We start from the raw sequence: 18,953 nt of genomic DNA on the forward strand, positions 1-18,953 counted from the left end.
ATCTCTGTATACAGGGAGTTCCCCCTAGTGGTGGCTGCAGATAGGATCTTATCATGTATCTCTGTATACAGGGAGCTCCCCCTAGTGATGGCTGCAGACAGAATCTTATCATGTATCTCTGTTTACAGGGAGCTCCCCCTAGTGGTGGCTGCAGACAGAATCTTATCATGTATCTCTGTATACAGGGAGCTCCCCTTAGTGGTGGCTGCAGATAGGATCTTATCATGTACCTCTGTATACAGGGAGCTCCCCCTATTGGTGGCTGTAATCAAACAGAATCTTATCATGTATCTCTGTAAACAGGGAGCTCCCCCTAGTGGTGGCTGCAGACAGGATCTTATCATGTATCTCTGTATACCGGGAGCTCCCCCTAGTGGTGGCTGCAGACAGGATCTTATCATGTATCTCTGTATTCAGGGAGCTCCCTCTAGTGGTGGCTGCAGAAAGAATCTTATCATGTATCTCTGTATACAGGGAGCTCCCCCTAGTGGTGGCTGCAGACATAATCTTATCATGTATCTCTGTATACAGGGAGCTCCCCCTAGTGGTGACTGCAGATAGAATCTAATCATGTATCTCTATATACAGGGAGCTCCCCCTAGTGGTGGCTGCAGACAGGATCTTATCATGTATCTCTGTATACAGGGAGCTCCCCCTAGTGGTGGCTGCAGACAGAATCTAATTATGTATCTCTGTATACAGAGAGCTCCCCCTAGTGGTGGCTGTAATCAAACAGAATCTAATCATGTATCTCTATATACAGGGAGCTCCCCCTAGTGGTGGCTGCAGACAGGATCTTATCATGTATCTCTGTATACAGGGAGCTCCCCCTAGTGGTGGCTGCAGATAGGATCTTATCATGTATCTCTGTATACAGGGAGCTCCCCCTAGTGGTGGCTGCAGATAGGATCTTATCATGTATCTCTGTATACAGGGAGCTCCTCCTAGTGGTGGCTGCAGACAGGATCTTATCATGTATCTCTGTATACAGGGAGCTCCCCCAGTGGTGGCTGCAGACATAATCTTATCATGTATCTCTGTATACAGGGAGCTCCCCCTAGTGGTGACTGCAGACAGAATATAATCATGTATCTCTGTATACAGGGAGCTCCCCCTAGTGGTGGCTGCAGACAGGATCTTACCATGTGTCTCTGTATACAGGGAGCTCCCCCTAGTGGTAACTGCAGACAGGATCTTATCATGTGTCTCTGTATACAGGGAGCTCCCCCTAGTGGTGGCTGCAGACAGGATCTTATCATGTATCTCTGTATACAGGGAGCTCCCCCTAGTGGTGGCTGCAGACAGGATCTTATCATCTATCTCTGTATACAGGGAGCTCCCCCTAGTGGTGACTGCAGACAGAATCTTATCATGTATCTCTGTATACAGGGAGCTCCCCCTAGTGGTGGCTGCAGACAGGATCTTTTCATGTATCTCTGTATACAGGGAGCTCCCCCTAGTGGTGGCTGCAGACAGGATCTTATCATGTGTCTCTGTATACAGGGAGCTCCCCCTAGTGGTGACTGTAGACAGAATCTTATCATCTATCTCTGTATACAGGGAGCTCCCCCTAGTGGTGACTGCAGACAGAACCTTATCATGTATCTCTGTATACAGAGAGCTCCCCCTAGTGGTGGCTGCAGACAGGATCTTATCATGTATCTCTGTATACAGGGAGCTTCCCCTAGTGGTGGCTGCAGACAGAATCTTTTCATGTATCTCTGTTTACAGGGAGCTCCCCCTAGTGGTGGCTGCAGACAGAATCTTATCATGTATCTCTGTATACAGGGAGCTCCCCTTAGTGGTGGCTGCAGATAGGATCTTATCATGTATCTCTGTATACAGGGAGCTCCCCCTATTGGTGGCTGCAATCAAACAGAATCTTATCATGTATCTCTGTATACAGAGAGCTCCCCCTAGTGGTGGCTGCAGACAGGATCTTATCATGTATCTCTGTATACAGGGAACTCCTCCTAGTGGTGGCTGCAGACAGGATCTTATCATGTATCTCTGTATACAGGGAGCTCCCCCTAGTGGTGGCTGCAGACAGGATCTTATCATGTATCTCTGTATTCAGGGAGCTCCCTCTAGTGGTGGCTGCAGAAAGAATCTTATCATGTGTCTCTGTATACAGGGAGCTCCCCCTAGTGGTGGCTGCAGACATAATCTTATCATGTATCTCTGTATACAGAGAGCTCCCCCTAGTGGTGGCTGCAGACAGGATCTTATCATGTATCTCTGTATACAGGGAGCTCCCCCTAGTGGTGACTGCAGACAGGATCTTATCATGTATCTCTGTATACAGGGAGCTCCCCCTAGTGGTGGCTGCAGACAGGATCTTATCATGTATCTCTGTATACAGGGAGCTTCCCCTAGTGGTGGCTGCAGACAGAATCTTATCATGTATCTCTGTATACAGGGAGCTCCCCCTAGTGGTGACTGCAGACAGAATCTTATCATGTATCTCTGTATACAGGGAGCTCCCCCTAGTGGTGGCTGCAGACAGGATCTTTTCATGTATCTCTGTATACAGGGAGCTCCCCCTAGTGGTGGCCGCAGACAGGATCTTATCATGTGTCTCTGTATACAGGGAGCTCCCCCTAGTGGTGACTGCAGACAGAATCTTATCATCTATCTCTGTATACAGGGAGCTCCCCCTAGTGGTGACTGCAGACAGAACCTTATCATGTATCTCTGTATACAGAGAGCTCCCCCTAGTGGTGGCTGCAGACAGGATCTTATCATGTATCTCTGTATACAGGGAGCTTCCCCTAGTGGTGGCTGCAGACAGAATCTTTTCATGTATCTCTGTTTACAGGGAGCTCCCCCTAGTGGTGGCTGCAGACAGAATCTTATCATGTATCTCTGTATACAGGGAGCTCCCCTTAGTGGTGGCTGCAGATAGGATCTTATCATGTATCTCTGTATACAGGGAGCTCCCCCTATTGGTGGCTGTAATCAAACAGAATCTTATCATGTATCTCTGTAAACAGGGAGCTCCCCCTAGTGGTGGCTGCAGACAGGATCTTATCATGTATCTCTGTATACAGGGAACTCCTCCTAGTGGTGGCTGCAGACAGGATCTTATCATGTATCTCTGTATACAGGGAGCTCCCCCTAGTGGTGGCTGCAGACAGGATCTTATCATGTATCTCTGTATTCAGGGAGCTCCCTCTAGTGGTGGCTGCAGAAAGAATCTTATCATGTATCTCTGTATACAGGGAGCTCCCCCTAGTGGTGGCTGCAGACATAATCTTATCATGTATCTCTGTATACAGGGAGCTCCCCCTAGTGGTGACTGCAGACAGAATCTAATCATGTATCTCTATATACAGGGAGCTCCCCCTAGTGGTGGCTGCAGACAGGATCTTATCATGTATCTCTGTATACAGGGAGCTCCCCCTAGTGGTGGCTGCAGACAGAATCTAATCATGTATCTCTGTATACAGGGAGCTCCCCCTAGTGGTGGCTGTAATCAAACAGAATCTTATCATGTATCTCTGTATACAGGGAGCTCCCCCTAGTGGTGGCTGCAGATAGGATCTTATCATGTATCTCTGTATACAGGGAGCTCCTCCTAGTGGTGGCTGCAGACAGGATCGTATCATGTATCTCTGTATACAGGGAGCTCCCCCTAGTGGTGGCTGCAGACATAATCTTATCATGTATCTCTGTATACAGGGAGCTCCCCCTAGTGGTGACTGCAGACAGAATCTAATCATGTATCTCTGTATACAGGGAGCTCCCCCTAGTGGTGGCTGCAGACAGGATCTTATCATGTGTCTCTGTATACAGGGAGCTCCCCCTAGTGGTGGCTGCAGACAGGATCTTATCATGTATCTCTGTATACAGGGAGCTCCCCCTAGTGGTGGCTGCAGACAGGATCTTATCATCTATCTCTGTATACAGGGAGGTCCCCCTAGTGGTGACTGCAGACAGAATCTTATCATGTATCTCTGTATACAGAGAGATCCCCCTAGTGGTGGCTGCAGACAGGATCTTATCATGTATCTCTGTATACAGGGAACTCCTCCTAGTGGTGGCTGCAGACAGGATCTTATCATGTATCTCTGTATACAGGGAGCTCCCCCTAGTGGTGGCTGCAGACAGGATCTTATCATGTATCTCTGTATTCAGGGAGCTCCCTCTAGTGGTGGCTGCAGAAAGAATCTTATCATGTGTCTCTGTATACAGGGAGCTCCCCCTAGTGGTGGCTGCAGACATAATCTTATCATGTATCTCTGTATACAGAGAGCTCCCCCTAGTGGTGGCTGCAGACAGGATCTTATCATGTATCTCTGTATACAGGGAGCTCCCCCTAGTGGTGACTGCAGACAGGATCTTATCATGTATCTCTGTATACAGGGAGCTCCCCCTAGTGGTGGCTGCAGACAGGATCTTATCATGTATCTCTGTATACAGGGAGCTTCCCCTAGTGGTGGCTGCAGACAGAATCTTATCATGTATCTCTGTATACAGGGAGCTCCCCCTAGTGGTGACTGCAGACAGAATCTTATCATGTATCTCTGTATACAGGGAGCTCCCCCTAGTGGTGGCTGCAGACAGGATCTTTTCATGTATCTCTGTATACAGGGAGCTCCCCCTAGTGGTGGCCGCAGACAGGATCTTATCATGTGTCTCTGTATACAGGGAGCTCCCCCTAGTGGTGACTGCAGACAGAATCTTATCATCTATCTCTGTATACAGGGAGCTCCCCCTAGTGGTGACTGCAGACAGAACCTTATCATGTATCTCTGTATACAGAGAGCTCCCCCTAGTGGTGGCTGCAGACAGGATCTTATCATGTATCTCTGTATACAGGGAGCTTCCCCTAGTGGTGGCTGCAGACAGAATCTTTTCATGTATCTCTGTTTACAGGGAGCTCCCCCTAGTGGTGGCTGCAGACAGAATCTTATCATGTATCTCTGTATACAGGGAGCTCCCCTTAGTGGTGGCTGCAGATAGGATCTTATCATGTATCTCTGTATACAGGGAGCTCCCCCTATTGGTGGCTGTAATCAAACAGAATCTTATCATGTATCTCTGTAAACAGGGAGCTCCCCCTAGTGGTGGCTGCAGACAGGATCTTATCATGTATCTCTGTATACAGGGAACTCCTCCTAGTGGTGGCTGCAGACAGGATCTTATCATGTATCTCTGTATACAGGGAGCTCCCCCTAGTGGTGGCTGCAGACAGGATCTTATCATGTATCTCTGTATTCAGGGAGCTCCCTCTAGTGGTGGCTGCAGAAAGAATCTTATCATGTATCTCTGTATACAGGGAGCTCCCCCTAGTGGTGGCTGCAGACATAATCTTATCATGTATCTCTGTATACAGGGAGCTCCCCCTAGTGGTGACTGCAGACAGAATCTAATCATGTATCTCTATATACAGGGAGCTCCCCCTAGTGGTGGCTGCAGACAGGATCTTATCATGTATCTCTGTATACAGGGAGCTCCCCCTAGTGGTGGCTGCAGACAGAATCTAATCATGTATCTCTGTATACAGGGAGCTCCCCCTAGTGGTGGCTGTAATCAAACAGAATCTTATCATGTATCTCTGTATACAGGGAGCTCCCCCTAGTGGTGGCTGCAGATAGGATCTTATCATGTATCTCTGTATACAGGGAGCTCCTCCTAGTGGTGGCTGCAGACAGGATCGTATCATGTATCTCTGTATACAGGGAGCTCCCCCTAGTGGTGGCTGCAGACATAATCTTATCATGTATCTCTGTATACAGGGAGCTCCCCCTAGTGGTGACTGCAGACAGAATCTAATCATGTATCTCTGTATACAGGGAGCTCCCCCTAGTGGTGGCTGCAGACAGGATCTTATCATGTGTCTCTGTATACAGGGAGCTCCCCCTAGTGGTGGCTGCAGACAGGATCTTATCATGTATCTCTGTATTCAGGGAGCTCCCTCTAGTGGTGGCTGCAAAAAAAATCTTATTATGTATCTCTGTATACAGGGAGCTCCCCCTAGTGGTGGCTGCAGACATAATCTTATCATGTATCTCTGTATACAGAGAGCTCCCCCTAGTGGTGGCTGCAGACAGGATCTTATCATGTATCTCTGTATACAGGGAGCTTCCCCTAGTGGTGGCTGCAGACAGAATCTTATCATGTATGTCTGTATACAGGGAGCTCCCCCTAGTGGTGACTGCAGACAGAATCTTATCATGTATCTCTGTATACAGGGAGCTCCCCCTAGTGGTGGCTGCAGACAGGATCTTTTCATGTATCTCTGTATACAGGGAGCTCCCCCTAGTGGTGGCTGCAGACAGGATCTTATCATGTGTCTCTGTATACAGGGAGCTCCCCCTAGTGGTGGCTGCAGACAGGATCTTATCATGTATCTCTGTATACAGGGAGCTCCCCCTAGTGGTGGCTGCAGACAGAATCTTATCATGTATCTCTGTATACAGAGAGTTCCCCCTAGTGGTGACTGCAGACAGAATCTTATCATGTATCTCTGTATACAGGGAGCTCCCCCTAGTGGTGGCTGCAGACAGGATCTTATCATGTGTCTCTGTATACACGGAGCTCCCCCTAGTGGTGGCTGCAGACAGAATCTTATCATCTATCTCTGTATACAGGGAGCTCCCCCTAGTGGTGACTGCAGACAGAACCTTATCATGTATCTCTGTATACAGAGAGCTCCCCCTAGTGGTGGCTGCAGACAGGATCTTATCATGTATCTCTGTATACAGGGAGCTTCCCCTAGTGGTGGCTGCAGACAGAATCTTATCATGTATCTCTGTATACAGGGAGCTTCCCCTAGTGGTGGCTGCAGACAGAATCTTATCATGTATCTCTGTATACAGGGAGCTCCCCTTAGTGGTGACTGCAGACAGAATCTTATTATGTATCTCTGTATACAGGGAGCTCCCCCTAGTGGTGACTGCAGACAGAATCTTATCATGTATCTCTGTATACAGGGAGCTCCCCCTAGTGGTGGCTGCAGACAGAATCTTATCATGTATCTCTGTATACAGGGAGCTCCCCCTAGTGGTGGCTGCAGACAGAATCTTATCATGTATCTCTGTATACAGGGAGCTCCCCCTAGTGGTGGCTGCAGACAGAATCTTATCATGTATCTCTGTATACAGGGAGCTCCCCCTAGTGGTGGCTGCAGACAGAATCTTATCATGTATCTCTGTATACAGGGAGCTCCCCCTAGTGGTGGCTGCAGACAGAATCTTATCATGTATCTCTGTATACAGGGAGCTCCCCCTAGTGGTGGCTGCAGACAGAATCTTATCATGTATCTCTGTATACAGGGAGCTCCCCCTAGTGGTGGCTGCAGACAGAATCTTATCATGTATCTCTGTATACAGGGAGCTCCCCCTAGTGGTGGCTGCAGACAGGATCTTTTCATGATTACTATCATTTTTCCAGGGTCCCGGTGTTCTGATTACGGAGGATAACAACATGTACGAGGGTGAATTCACTGAGGAATGTTTTCTCTCTGGGAAGGTTGGTATGGCACATGGATGTCTTTCCTCTTTCCTTGCTTCCTATGATCCCTAGAGATAAACCCTATGGCTGCCACCTTTTTCCTCGTTAAGTATTTGGCTTTCTGTTCCTCAATCAGGAGCCTCAGGATGAACATAGCACGATGTTGTGTGCTTTGTCTGCTTCTCTGCTCATAGTACAATTTTAATACAATAACTTGTGTCTGGATTATTTATAGGGAAAGCTCACTTTCGCTAATGGATTCACCTTGGTGGGAACATTCAATAAAACTCCGCATAGCGGCCTGCAGACACAGGGGGTCCTCACCACGGCCAGCGGCTTCCAGGACGAGGTCCTGAAGAAAAAGTTGTGAGTAATAATCAGTAGGTGGAGAAATCGACATCAGCTGAAGGGCAATGAAAGCATTGGATAGAAAGCGATCCTGCGCTAAAGTATTACATATACAGTGCAATGAAATGGCGCCATCTAGTGGTCAAACCAAACACACACAAAGATCAGCATATTTCCCAGAGAGGACAGTGAAACTGCGTCATCTACTGGTCAGAAAAACTTCTCAGAAAGTCCAGGAAATATTGTGAAACAGCGCCATCTAGAGGTGAAATCAGCCACCAAAGAAAATTACATGGATAAGAATGAAGTGATTAACCAGAGTCAGCATGGGTTTGTAACTAACAAGTCATGTCAGACTAACTTAATTTCCTTCTATGACAGAATCACTGACTGGGTGGATCAGGGAAATGCTGTAGATATAGTATATCTTGACTTCAGCAAAGCATTTGACAAAGTATCTCACACCATCCTTATTGAAAAAATGACCAAGTATGCAATGGACCAGGCAACTGTTCGGTGGATTCATAACTGGCTTAGTGATCGGACTCAAAGGGTGGTTGTAAATGGCTTCACATCCAGCTGGATGAATGTCTCAAGTGGGATACCACAGGGCTCTGTCCTGGGACCTGTATTGTTCAACATCTTCATCAATGATTTAGATGAAGGAATTGAGGGTAAACTGATTAAATTTGCTGATGACACAAAGCTAGGAGGGATAGCTAATACTAGAGAAGAGAGAGAGAGGATTCAAAAAGACCTAAATAAACTGGAGCAGTGGGCAGCAACCAACAGAATGGTTTTTAACAGGGAAAAATGCAAAGTACTACATCTGGGCAATAAAAATGAAAAAAGCATATACAGAATGGGAGGAATAGAGCTAAGCAACAGTACATGTGAAAAAGACTTAGGTATACTAATAGATCATAGACTGAACATGAGTCAACAGTGTGATGCAGCAGCAAAAAAGGCAAATACAATTCTGGGATGTATTAACAGAAGCATACAGTCTAGATCACGTGAAGTCATTATCGGTCTTTACTCCTCTTTGGTCAGACCTCATCTGGAATACTGTGTACAGTTTTGGGCACCACATTTTAAAAAAGACATAGACAAACTGGAACAAGTTCAGAGAAGAGCGACCAGAATGGTGACTGGTCTGCAAACCATGTCCTATGAGGAACGGTTGCAGGATTTGGGAATGTTTAGCTTGCAAAAAAGAAGACTGAGAGGAGACTTAATAGCTGTCTACAAATATGTCAAGGGCTGTCACATTGTAGAAGGATCATCTTTATTCTCATTTGCACAAGGAAAGACTAGAAGCAATGGGATGAAACTAAATGGGAGGAGACACAGATTAGATATTAGAAAAAACTTTTTGACAGTTAGGGTGATTAATGAGTGGAACAGGCTGCCACGAGAGGTGGTGAGTTCCCCTTCAATGGACGTCTTCAAACAGAGGCTGGACAGACATCTGTCTGAGATGATCTAGTGAATCCTGCTTTGAGCAGGGGGTTGGACCAGATGACCCAGGAGGTCCCTTCCAACTCTACCATTCTATGATTCTATGATTCAAATGTGGAGATTATTATTACCCATAGACATCAATAAGACTCAGGGCTGTTATATGTCTGATACTCTTCCCTTGGAAAAAATGTGGCTGTCATAAATTTACCTGGAGGAGTGACGCGTCCACAGACATGGAATCTGCCATGGGAGGGGGCTGGGATTGGGGGCTGTGATTGGGGGCTGTAATTGGGCTCAGATGATATACAGGTTCTCGCATACTTTGTGTATTGTTTCCTTACATCTCTGTTGCTGTTAGTAAGTGGAAATCTTGTTCTACAAGCACAAAGGCTCAAGTTTGACAGCGCCGCCTAGTGGACAGAACAAACACACGCGAAAATCGCAAGAATATTTCCTATTGAGTTTTGGAAATTGCACTATTAAGTGATCAGGATTTATTATCTACATATTAAGAAGTGAAATGTCACCATCTAGTGGTTAGAAGAACAACTACACATGATAATACAACCTGCACCATCTAATGGCCAGATCAGTGGATATGAGCAAACTTTAATCAGACACCGCCATCTAGGGGTCAGATAAACCACACGTATATCTATTCCCATAAGCTTCAATAGAACAGCGCCATCTAGGGGTCAGATAAACCGCACGTATATCTATTTCCCATAAGCTTCAATAGAACAGCGCCATCTAGGGGTCAGATAAACCACACATATATCTATTTCCCATAAGCTTCAATAGGACAGCGCCATCTAGAGGTCCGATAAACCACACGTATATCTATTCCCATAAGCTTCAATAGAACAGCGCCATCTAGGGGTCAGATAAACCACGCTTATATCTATTCCCATAAGCTTCAATAGAACAGCGTCATCTAGGGGTCAGATAAACCACACGTATATCTATTCCCATAAGCTTCAATAGAACAGCGCTATCTAGGAGTCAGATAAACCACACATATATCTATTCCCATAAGCTTCAATAGAACAGCGCCATCTAGGGGTCAGATAAACCACACGTATATCTATTCCCATAAGCTTCAATAGAACAGCGCCATCTAGGGGTCAGATAAACCACACGTATATCTATTTCCCATAAGCTTCAATAGAACAGCGCCATCTAGGGGTCAGATAAACCACACGTATATCTATTCCCATAAGCTTCAATAGAACAGCGCCATCTAGGGGTCAGATAAACCACACGTATATCTATTTCCCATAAGCTTCAATAGAACAGCGCCATCTAGAGGTCTGATAAACCACGCGTATATCTATTCCCATAAGCTTCAATAGAACAGCGCCATCTAGGGGTCAGATAAACCACGCGTATATCTATTCCCATAAGCTTCAATAGAACAGCGCCATCTAGGGGTCAGATAAACCACACGTATATCTATTTCCCATAAGCTTCAATAGAACAGCGCCATCTAGGGGTCAGATAAACCACACGTATATCTATTCCCATAAGCTTCAATAGAACAGCGCCATCTAGGGGTCAGATAAACCACGCGTATATCTATTCCCATAAGCTTCAATAGAACAGCGCCATCTAGGGGTCAGATAAACCACGCGTATATCTATTCCCATAAGCTTCAATAGAACAGCGCCATTTAGGGGTCAGATAAACCACACGTATATCTATTCCCATAAGCTTCAATAGAACAGCGCCATCTAGGGGTCAGATAAACCACGCGTATATCTATTCCCATAAGCTTCAATAGAACAGCGCCATCTAGGGGTCAGATAAACCACACGTATATCTATTCCCATAAGCTTCAATAGAACAGCGCCATCTAGGGGTCAGATAAACCACACGTATATCTATTTCCCATAAGCTTCAATAGAACAGCGCCATCTAGGGGTCAGATAAACCACACGTATATCTATTCCCATAAGCTTCAATAGAACAGCGCCATCTAGGGGTCAGATAAACCACGCGTATATCTATTCCCATAAGCTTCAATAGAACAGCGCCATCTAGGGGTCAGATAAACCACGCGTATATCTATTTCCCATAAGCTTCAATAGAACAGCGCCATCTAGGGGTCAGATAAACCACACGTATATCTATTCCCATAAGCTTCAATAGAACAGCGCCATCTAGGGGTCAGATAAACCACGCGTATATCTATTCCCATAAGCTTCAATAGAACAGCGCCATCTAGGGGTCAGATAAACCACACGTATATCTATTTCCCATAAGCTTCAATAGAACAGCGCCATCTAGGGGTCAGATAAACCACACGTATATCTATTCCCATAAGCTTCAATAGAACAGCGCCATCTAGGGGTCAGATAAACCACGCGTATATCTATTCCCATAAGCTTCAATAGAACAGCGCCATCTAGGGGTCAGATAAACCACGCGTATATCTATTCCCATAAGCTTCAATAGAACAGCGCCATTTAGGGGTCAGATAAACCACACGTATATCTATTCCCATAAGCTTCAATAGAACAGCGCCATCTAGGGGTCAGATAAACCACGCATATATCTATTCCCATAAGCTTCAATAGAACAGCGCCATCTAGGGGTCAGATAAACCACGCGTATATCTATTCTCATAAGCTTCAATAGAACAGTGCCATCTAGGGGTCAGTTAAACCACGCGTATATCTATTCCCATAAGCTTCAATAGAACAGCGCCATCTAGGGGTCAGATAAACCACGCGTATATCTATTCCCATAAGCTTCAATAGAACAGCGCCATCTAGGGGTCAGATAAACCACACGTATATCTATTTCCCATAAGCTTCAATAGAACAGCGCCATCTAGGGGTCAGATAAACCACGCGTATATCTATTCCCATAAGCTTCAATAGAACAGCGCCATCTAGGGGTCAGATAACCACACGTATATCTATTTCCCATAAGCTTCAATAGAACAGCGCCATCTAGGGGTCAGATAAACCACACGTATATCTATTCCCATAAGCTTCAATAGAACAGCGCCATCTAGGGGTCAGATAAACCACGCGTATATCTATTCCCAGAAGCTTCAATAGAACAGCGCCATCTAGGGGTCAGATAAACCACGCGTATATCTATTCCCATAAGCTTCAATAGAACAGCGCCATTTAGGGGTCAGATAAACCACGCGTATATCTATTCCCATAAGCTTCAATAGAACAGCGCCATCTAGGGGTCAGATAAACCACGCGTATATCTATTCCCATAAGCTTCAATAGAACAGCGCCATCTAGAGGTCCGATAAACCACACGTATATCTATTTCCCATAAGCTTCAATAGAACAGCGCCATCTAGGGGTCAGATAAACCACACGTATATCTATTTCCCATAAGCTTCAATAGAACAGCGCCATCTAGGGGTCAGATTAAATGCACAGCTATCTATTACCCATAGACAGCATGGACACAGCGCCATCTAGGGGTCAGATTAAATGCACAGATATCTATTACCCATAGACAGCATGGACACAGCGCCATCTAGGGGTCAGATTAAATGCACAGATATCTATTACCCATAGACAGCATGGACACAGCACCATCTAGTGGTCTCTTTGAGAATACACATATAATCGCTCCTGTTTTTTCCGGATTTTCCGTTGCCCGTCACTCGCCTATAATTCCTGCGTTTCTTTCTCGCAGTCAGTTTGGCGCCGGCTCGTTCCCGGTGGAGGAGCGCTGGCAGGGAATATTCCAACAGTTCCAGAAATTCCTTGAATCTGGATGCAAAAGAGAAAGTGAGGAATCGTTCCTGGGTTTTCATGTCAAGTCCAGCAAGAAGCTGCAGAAGTCGCAGGAGTATCTGTACTGCCCGAGGTGAGCGGGCGCTGATGTGTCAGGGTGATGTCTGCATGCTGTGCTGTAATAAGAGGAGGTGCAAATACTTCTGCAACAGCCCCCCCCCCCCCCTCCAATATCTGGGGGAATCACATAGGAGAGGCACTGCAACATAGGTGGGCAGGGTACTCTCAATGCAAGACTACACACAGCAGCACAGAGGATGTCAGGCTATCAGTAAGGATCTTGTAGGCAGTACCACAGCAGCACAGAGGATGTCAGGCTATTACTTGTAGACAGTACCACAGCAGCACAGAGGATGTCAGGCTATCACTTGTAGACAGTACCACAGCAGCACAGAGGATGTCAGGCTATCACTTGTAGACAGTACCACAGCAGCACAGAGGATGTCAGGCTATCACTTGTAGACAGTACCACAGCAGCACAGAGGATGTCAGGCTATTACTTGTAGGCAGTACCACAGCAGCACAGAGGATGTCAGGCTATCACTTGTAGACAGTACCACAGCAGCACAGAGGATGTCAGGCTATCACTTGTAGACAGTACCACAGCAGCACAGAGGATGTCAGGCTATCACTTGTAGGCAGTACCACAGCAGCACAGAGGATGTCAGGCTATTACTTGTAGGCAGTACCACAGCAGCACAGAGGATGTCAGGCTATCACTTGTAGACAGTACCACAGCAGCACAGAGGATGTCAGGCTATCACTTGTAGACAGTACCACAGCAGCACAGAGGATGTCAGGCTATCAGTAAGAAACTTGTAAGCAGTACCACAGCAACACAGAGGATGTCAGGCTATCAGTAAGGATTTTGTAGGCAGTACCACAGCAGCACAGAGGATATCAGGCTATCAGTAATAAACTTGTAAGCAGTACCACAGCAACACAGAGGATGTCAGGCTATCAGTAAGGATTTTGTAGGCAGTACCACAGCAGCACAGAGGATGTCAGGCTATCAGTAAGGATTTTGTAGGCAGTACCACAGCAGCACAGAGGATGTCAGGCTATCAGTAATAAACTTGTAAGCAGTACCACAGCAACACAGAGGATGTCAGGCTATCAGTAAGGATCTTGTAGGCAGTACCACAGCAGCACAGAGGATGTCAGGCTATCAGTAAGGATTTTGTAGGCAGTACCACAGCAGCACAGAGGATATCAGGCTATCAGTAATAAACTTGTAAGCAGTACCACAGCAACACAGAGGATGTCAGGCTATCAGTAAGGATCTTGTAGGCAGTACCACAGCAGCACAGAGGATGTCAGGCTATCAGTAAGGATTTTGTAGGCAGTACCACAGCAACACAGAGGATGTCAGGCTATCAGTAAGGATCTTGTAGGCAGTACCACAGCAGCACAGAGGATGTCAGGCTATCAGTAAGGATTTTGTAGGCAGTACCACAGCAACACAGAGGATGTCAGGCTATCAGTAAGGATTTTGTAGGCAGTACCACAGCAGCACAGAGGATGTCAGGCTATCATTTGTAGACAGTACCACAGCAGCACAGAGGATGTCAGACTATCAGTAAGGATCTTGTAGGCAGTACCACAGCAGCACAGAGGATGTCAGACTATCAGTAAGGATCTTGTAGGCAGTACCACAGCAGCACAGAGGATGTCAGGCTATCATTTGTAGACAGTACCACAGCAGCACAGAGGATATCAGGCTATCAGTAAGGATCTTGTAGGCAGTACCACAGCAGCACAGAGGATGTCAGGCTATCAGTAAGGATCTTGTAGGCAGTACCACAGCAGCACAGAGGATGTCAGGCTGTCAGTAAGGATTTTGTAGGCAGTACCACAGCAGCACAGAGGATATCAGGCTAGCAGTAAAGATCTTGTAGACAGTACCACAGCAGCACAGAGGATGTCAGGCTATCAGTAAGGATCTTGTAGGCAGTACCACAGCAGCACAGAGGATGTCAGGCTATCAGTAAGGATCTTGTAGGCAGTACCACAGCTGCACAGAGAAGGTCAGGATATCAGTAAGGATCTTGTAGGCAGTACCACAGCAGCACAGAGGATGTCAGGCTATCATTTGTAGACAGTACCACAGCAGCACAGAGGATGTCAGGCTATCAGTAAGAATCTTGTAGGCAGTACCACAGCAGCACAGAGGATGTCAGGCTATCACTTGTAGACAGTACCACAGCAGCACAGAGGATATCAGGCTATCAGTAAGGATCTTGTAGACAGTACCACAGCAACACAGAAGATGTCAGGCTATTACTTGTAGGCAGTACCACAACAGCACAGAGGATGTCAGGCTATCACTTGTAGACAGTACCACAGCAGCACAGAGGATGTCAGGCTATCACTTGTAGACAGTACCACAGCAGCACAGAGGATGTCAGGCTATCACTTGTAGGCAGTACCACAGCAGCACAGAGGATGTCAGGCTATCAGTAAGAAACTTGTAGGCAGTACCACAGCAGTACAGAGGATGTCAGGCTATCAGTAAGAAACTTGTAGGCAGTACCACAGCAGCACAGAGGATGTCAGGCTATCAGTAAGAAACTTGTAGGCAGTACCACAGCAGCACAGAGGATGTCAGGCTATCACTTGTAGACAGTACCACAGCAGCACAGAGGATATCGGGCTATCAGTAAGGATCTTGTAGACAGTACCACAGCAACACAGAAGATGTCAGGCTATTACTTGTAGGCAGTACCACAGCAGCACAGAGGATGTCAGGCTATCACTTGTAGACAGTACCACAGCAGCACAGAGGATATCAGGCTATCAGTAAGGATCTTGTAGGCAGTACCACAGCAGCACAGAGGATGTCAGGCTATCACTTGTAGACAGTACCACAGCAGCACAGAGGATATCAGGCTATCAGTAAGGATCTTGTAGACAGTACCACAGCAACACAGAAGATGTCAGGCTATTACTTGTAGGCAGTACCACAGCAGCACAGAGGATGTCAGGCTATCACTTGTAGACAGTACCACAGCAGCACAGAGGATGTCAGGCTATCACTTGTAGACAGTACCACAGCAGCACAGAGGATGTCAGGCTATCACTTGTAGGCAGTACCACAGCAGTACAGAGGATGTCAGGCTATCAGTAATAAACTTGTAAGCAGTACCACAGCAACACAGAGGATGTCAGGCTATCAGTAAGGATCTTGTAGGCAGTACCACAGCAGCACAGAGGATGTCAGGCTATCAGTAATAAACTTGTAAGCAGTACCACAGCAACACAGAGGATGTCAGGCTATCAGTAAGGATCTTGTAGGCAGTACCACAGCAGCACAGAGGATGTCAGGCTATCAGTAAGGATCTTGTAGGCAGTACCACAGCAGCACAGAGGATGTCAGGCTATCATTTGTAGACAGTACCACAGCAGCACAGAGGATATCAGGCTGTCAGTAAGGATCTTGTAGGCAGTACCACAGCAGCACAGAGGATGTCAGGCTGTCAGTAAGGATCTTGTAGGCAGTACCACAGCAGCACAGAGGATGTCAGGCTATCAGTAAGGATTTTGTAGGCAGTACCACAGCAGCACAGAGGATATCAGGCTATCAGTAAGGATCTTGTAGACAGTACCACAGCAGCACAGAGGATATCAGGCTAGCAGTAAAGATCTTGTAGACAGTACCACAGCAGCACAGAGGATGTCAGGCTGTCAGTAAGGATTTTGTAGGCAGTACCACAGCAGCACAGAGGATATCAGGCTATCAGTAAGGATCTTGTAGGCAGTACCACAGCAGCACAGAGGATGTCAGGCTATCAGTAAGGATCTTGTAGGCAGTACCACAGCTGCACAGAGAAGGTCAGGATATCAGTAAGGATCTTGTAGGCAGTACCACAGCAGCACAGAGGATATCAGGCTATCAGTAAGAATCTTGTAGGCAGTACCACAGCAGCACAGAGGATGTCAGGCTATCAGTAAGGATCTTGTAGGCAGTACCACAGCAGCACAGAGGATGTCAGGCTATCAGTAAGGATCTTGTAGGCAGTACCACAGCAGCACAGAGGATGTCAGGCTATCAGTAAGGATCTTGTAGGCAGTACCACAGCAGCACAGAGGATGTCAGGCTATCAGTAAGGATCTTGTAGGCAGTACCACAGCAGCACAGAGGATGTCAGGCTATTACTTGTAGACAGTACCACAGCAGCACAGAGGATGTCAGGCTATCAGTAATAAACTTGTAAGCAGTACCACAGCAGCACAGAGGATATCAGGCTATCAGTAAGAATCTTGTAGGCAGTACCACAGCAGCACAGAGGATGTCAGGCTATTACTTGTAGACAGTACCACAGCAGCACAGAGGATGTCAGGCTATCAGTAAGAAACTTGTAGGCAGTATCACAGCAGCACAGAGGATGTCAGGCTATCAGTAATAAACTTGTAGGCAGTACCACAGCAGCACAGAGGATGTCAGGCTGTCAGTAAGGATCTTGTAGGCAGTACCACAGCAGCACAGAGGATGTCAGGCTATCAGTAAGGATCTTGTAGGCAGTACCACAGCAACACAGAGGATGTCAGGCTATCAGTAAGGATTTTGTAGGCAGTACCACAGCAGCACAGAGGATGTCAGGCTATCAGTAAGGATCTTGTAGGCAGTACCACAGCAGCACAGAGGATGTCAGGCTATCAGTAAGGATCTTGTAGGCAGTGCCACAGCAGCACAGAGGAGGTCAGGCTATCAGTAAGGATCTTGTAGGCAGTACTACAGCAGCACAGAGGATATCAGGCTATCAGTAAGGATCTTGTAGACAGTACCACAGCAGCACAGAGGATGTCAGGCTATCAGTAAGGATCTTGTAGGCAGTACCACAGCAGCACAGAGGATATCAGGCTATCAGTAAGGATCTTGTAGGCAGTACCACAGCAGCACAGAGGAGGTCAGGCTGTCAGTAAGGATTTTGTAGGCAGTACCACAGCAGCACAGAGGATGTCAGGCTGTCAGTAAGGATTTTGTAGGCAGTACCACAGCAGCACAGAGGATGTCAGGCTATCATTTGTAGACAGTACCACAGCAGCACAGAGGATGTCAGGCTATCAGTAAAAAACTTGTAGGCAGTACCACAGCTCCACAGAAGATGTCAGGCTATCATTTGTAGACAGTACCACAGCAGCACAGAGGATGTCAGGCTATCAGTAAGGATCTTGTAGGCAGTACCACAGCAGCACAGAGGATGTCAGGCTGTCAGTAAGGATTTTGTAGGCAGTACCACAGCAGCACAGAGGATGTCAGGCTATCAGTAAGGATCTTGTAGGCAGTACCACAGCAGCACAGAGGATATCAGGCTATCAGTAAGGATTTTGTAGGCAGTACCACAGCAGCACAGAGGATGTCAGGCTGTCAGTAAGGATTTTGTAGGCAGTACTACAGCAGCACAGAGGATGTCAGGCTGTCAGTAAGGATTTTGTAGGCAGTACCACAGCAGCACAGAGGATGTCAGGCTATCAGTAAAGATCTTGTAGACAGTACCACAGCAGCACAGAGGATGTCAGGCTGTCAGTAAGGATTTTGTAGGCAGTACCACAGCAGCACAGAGGATGTCAGGCTGTCAGTAAGGATTTTGTAGGCAGTACCACAGCAGCACAGAGGATATCAGGCTATCAGTAAGGATCTTGTAGGCAGTACCACAGCAGCACAGAGGATGTCAGGCTATCAGTAAGGATCTTGTAGGCAGTACCACAGCAGCACAGAGGAGGTCAGGCTATCAGTAAGGATCTTGTAGGCAGTACCACAGCAGCACAGAGGATATCAGGCTATCAGTAAGGATCTTGTAGGCAGTACCACAGCAGCACAGAGGATGTCAGGCTATCAGTAAGAATCTTGTAGGCAGTACCACAGAAGCACAGAGGATGTCAGGCTATCAGTAAGAATCTTGTAGGCAGTAC

The 18,953-nt window shown here is 46.8% G+C and overlaps 1 protein-coding gene across 4 annotated transcripts in view; it reads left to right on the forward strand.

Annotated features, from left to right (window-relative positions):
- ALS2CL (ALS2 C-terminal like) overlaps window positions 1-18,953 on the forward strand; it is a 212,116-nt gene that overhangs the window by 160,906 nt on the left and 32,257 nt on the right. For all 4 annotated transcript variants that reach the window (XM_073677157.1, XM_073677159.1, XM_073677160.1 and 1 more), the window contains exons 16-18: window positions 7,399-7,476; window positions 7,694-7,824; window positions 12,940-13,113. In XM_073677157.1, coding sequence (XP_073533258.1) covers window positions 7,399-7,476; window positions 7,694-7,824; window positions 12,940-13,113 — 383 coding nt within the window. The remainder of the gene's footprint in view (window positions 1-7,398; window positions 7,477-7,693; window positions 7,825-12,939; window positions 13,114-18,953) is intronic.

The sequence above is a fragment of the Phyllobates terribilis genome, unplaced genomic scaffold (assembly GCF_046119375.1).
Source record: "Phyllobates terribilis strain yellow unplaced genomic scaffold, ASM4611937v1 Scaffold_4__5_contigs__length_816908805, whole genome shotgun sequence".
In the NCBI taxonomy this organism is placed as follows: Eukaryota; Metazoa; Chordata; class Amphibia; order Anura; family Dendrobatidae; genus Phyllobates; species Phyllobates terribilis.